Consider the following 1834-nt stretch of genomic DNA (forward strand, 5'->3'; position numbering starts at 1 on the left):
AAAACAATTCCTCTTATCCTGGTCTTGGTTTTCTTAACTCCTCCCAAACTCTCTCAGTCTAGTTTTTCAACTGAAACATCTGAAAAAGCCTTAATCTACCTTTACCTCTGAATGAATATTTTTCTGCTAAGTCCCTGCAACATACAAATTAGGCATATAGGTCTTTTAGCAATTTGTCTCAGGTAATGAAAAGGCAATGGCACCCCACTCCAGTACTTTTGCCTGGAAAATCCCATGGACGGAGGAGCCTGGTGGGCTGCCGTCTATGGGGTCGCACAGAGTCCACAGAAGACACGACTGAAGCGACTTAACAGCAGCAGCAATGAAAAGCAGACAAATTTTCTTCATAGGAAGCAAAACAGACCAAAACCCGATTAAAGTGGAGATGGTAATAAAAAGCAAATCAGAGACTTAAAAAAGGTTAAGATAAATAAAGAACTCACAGGGGAGATCTGTCAAGCTGACCCAGGCTTAGGTAGACCCCTACTCTGCCTTCACACGCCCTATCAGAGCCGTATTAGAGTTTCACCCGACAAGACTGTAGCACATGCTCAATCCTCTAAGTAAACAGAGGCCCTTTCCTTGAGGGCCTTGAAGAGTCCAGCGTACTGGACACACACATCACTTACTCTGAACACATGTTCTCGTACAAATATCCTTATGTTGGTAATCTCTTAACATTTTACATACGCTACAAGTTTAATGAGTGCTTTACAATTGGAACAAAAGTACTCTCTTCTGATATATGTTGTGAACCTTTAGAACAAAGTGTATTTTTAAACTAGTGTCTTTAAAATTTTTTGAAATTATTCATGCATTCAAAGGGAAAAAAAAACCCACCCAGTACTCTACTTAATTGAGGTTACTGGCCTCATTTGAAATGTTATTTCATCCTCCTAATGCAAAAAACACAGGTATACTCATTACCCTACATTTTAAAACTTTTCTTCTTTTTAAAAAACCGAAGTTTGGTCATCTAAAGCACATTAACTGAACTTACCTCCAAATACTTAATTACAGATGGATTATAGTCTATGGTTTTTCGGTTTACTGCTTTTCTCATTCGTTTTCCATCAAAGGTAAGCTGCTGCATTGCTTGCTGCTGTGCAAAATCTGGTCGCTTATAAAACAGTTGTCGAGGTGCCTGGTGTTGGAACCTTGGCATATGGAAAAACCGAGGAGGAGAACCAATTTCTGTAGCCATGGCGATGTTTTCGTTCTATGACACCTGGGAAAGGAAAAAGTACTTTCACTACAAATATGTCAGCACTGTAACACTACCAGAAAACATTTTTAGATGAACATTTTTTTACACTCCTGTACCTTTTTCTAATATGCATCATTTCTAGCTTTTAGTCAACCTATTTACAAAATGAACAATTTGACTTAATGGCAGAAACCAGTTACAATTTGAAAAAAGGTCAATTGACAGATTAAGTGCTAATAAGTATTTGTTGTAGGGGTTTCCCTGGTGGTCCAGTGGTTAAGAATCCACTTGCAATGCAGGGCACACTGGTTCAATCCCTGGTCCAGGAAGATGTCATATACCATGGGACAACTAAGCCTGTGAGCCACAACTACTGAGCCCATGCTCCAGAGTCCAAGGACTGCAACTACTGAGTCCATGTGCTGCAATTACTAAAACCCACGCACCCTAGAGCCCGTGTTCTGCCATGAGAAGTCACTGCAATGAGAAGCCTGAGCACGGCAACTAGAATAGCCCCTGCCTGCCCCAAGTAGGGAGAAGGCAATGGCACCCCACTCCAGTACTCTTGCCTGGAAAATCCCATGGACAGAGGAGCCTGGTAGGCTGCAGTCCATGGGGTCGTGAAGA

At 41.4% G+C, this 1834-nt stretch overlaps 1 protein-coding gene across 6 annotated transcripts in view; it reads right to left on the reverse strand.

Moving 5' to 3' along the window:
• WDR33 (WD repeat domain 33) overlaps positions 1 to 1834 on the reverse strand; it is a 111139-nt gene that overhangs the window by 61937 nt on the left and 47368 nt on the right. For all 6 annotated transcript variants that reach the window (XM_010837939.1, XM_010837938.1, XM_010837937.1 and 3 more), the window contains one exon: positions 1001 to 1228. In XM_010837939.1, the coding sequence (XP_010836241.1) occupies positions 1001 to 1204 (204 nt within the window). In that variant the 5' untranslated portion in view covers positions 1205 to 1228. The remainder of the gene's footprint in view (positions 1 to 1000; positions 1229 to 1834) is intronic.

The sequence above is a fragment of the Bison bison genome, unplaced genomic scaffold (assembly GCF_000754665.1).
Source record: "Bison bison bison isolate TAMUID 2011002044 unplaced genomic scaffold, Bison_UMD1.0 scf7180017864088, whole genome shotgun sequence".
In the NCBI taxonomy this organism is placed as follows: Eukaryota; Metazoa; Chordata; class Mammalia; order Artiodactyla; family Bovidae; genus Bison; species Bison bison.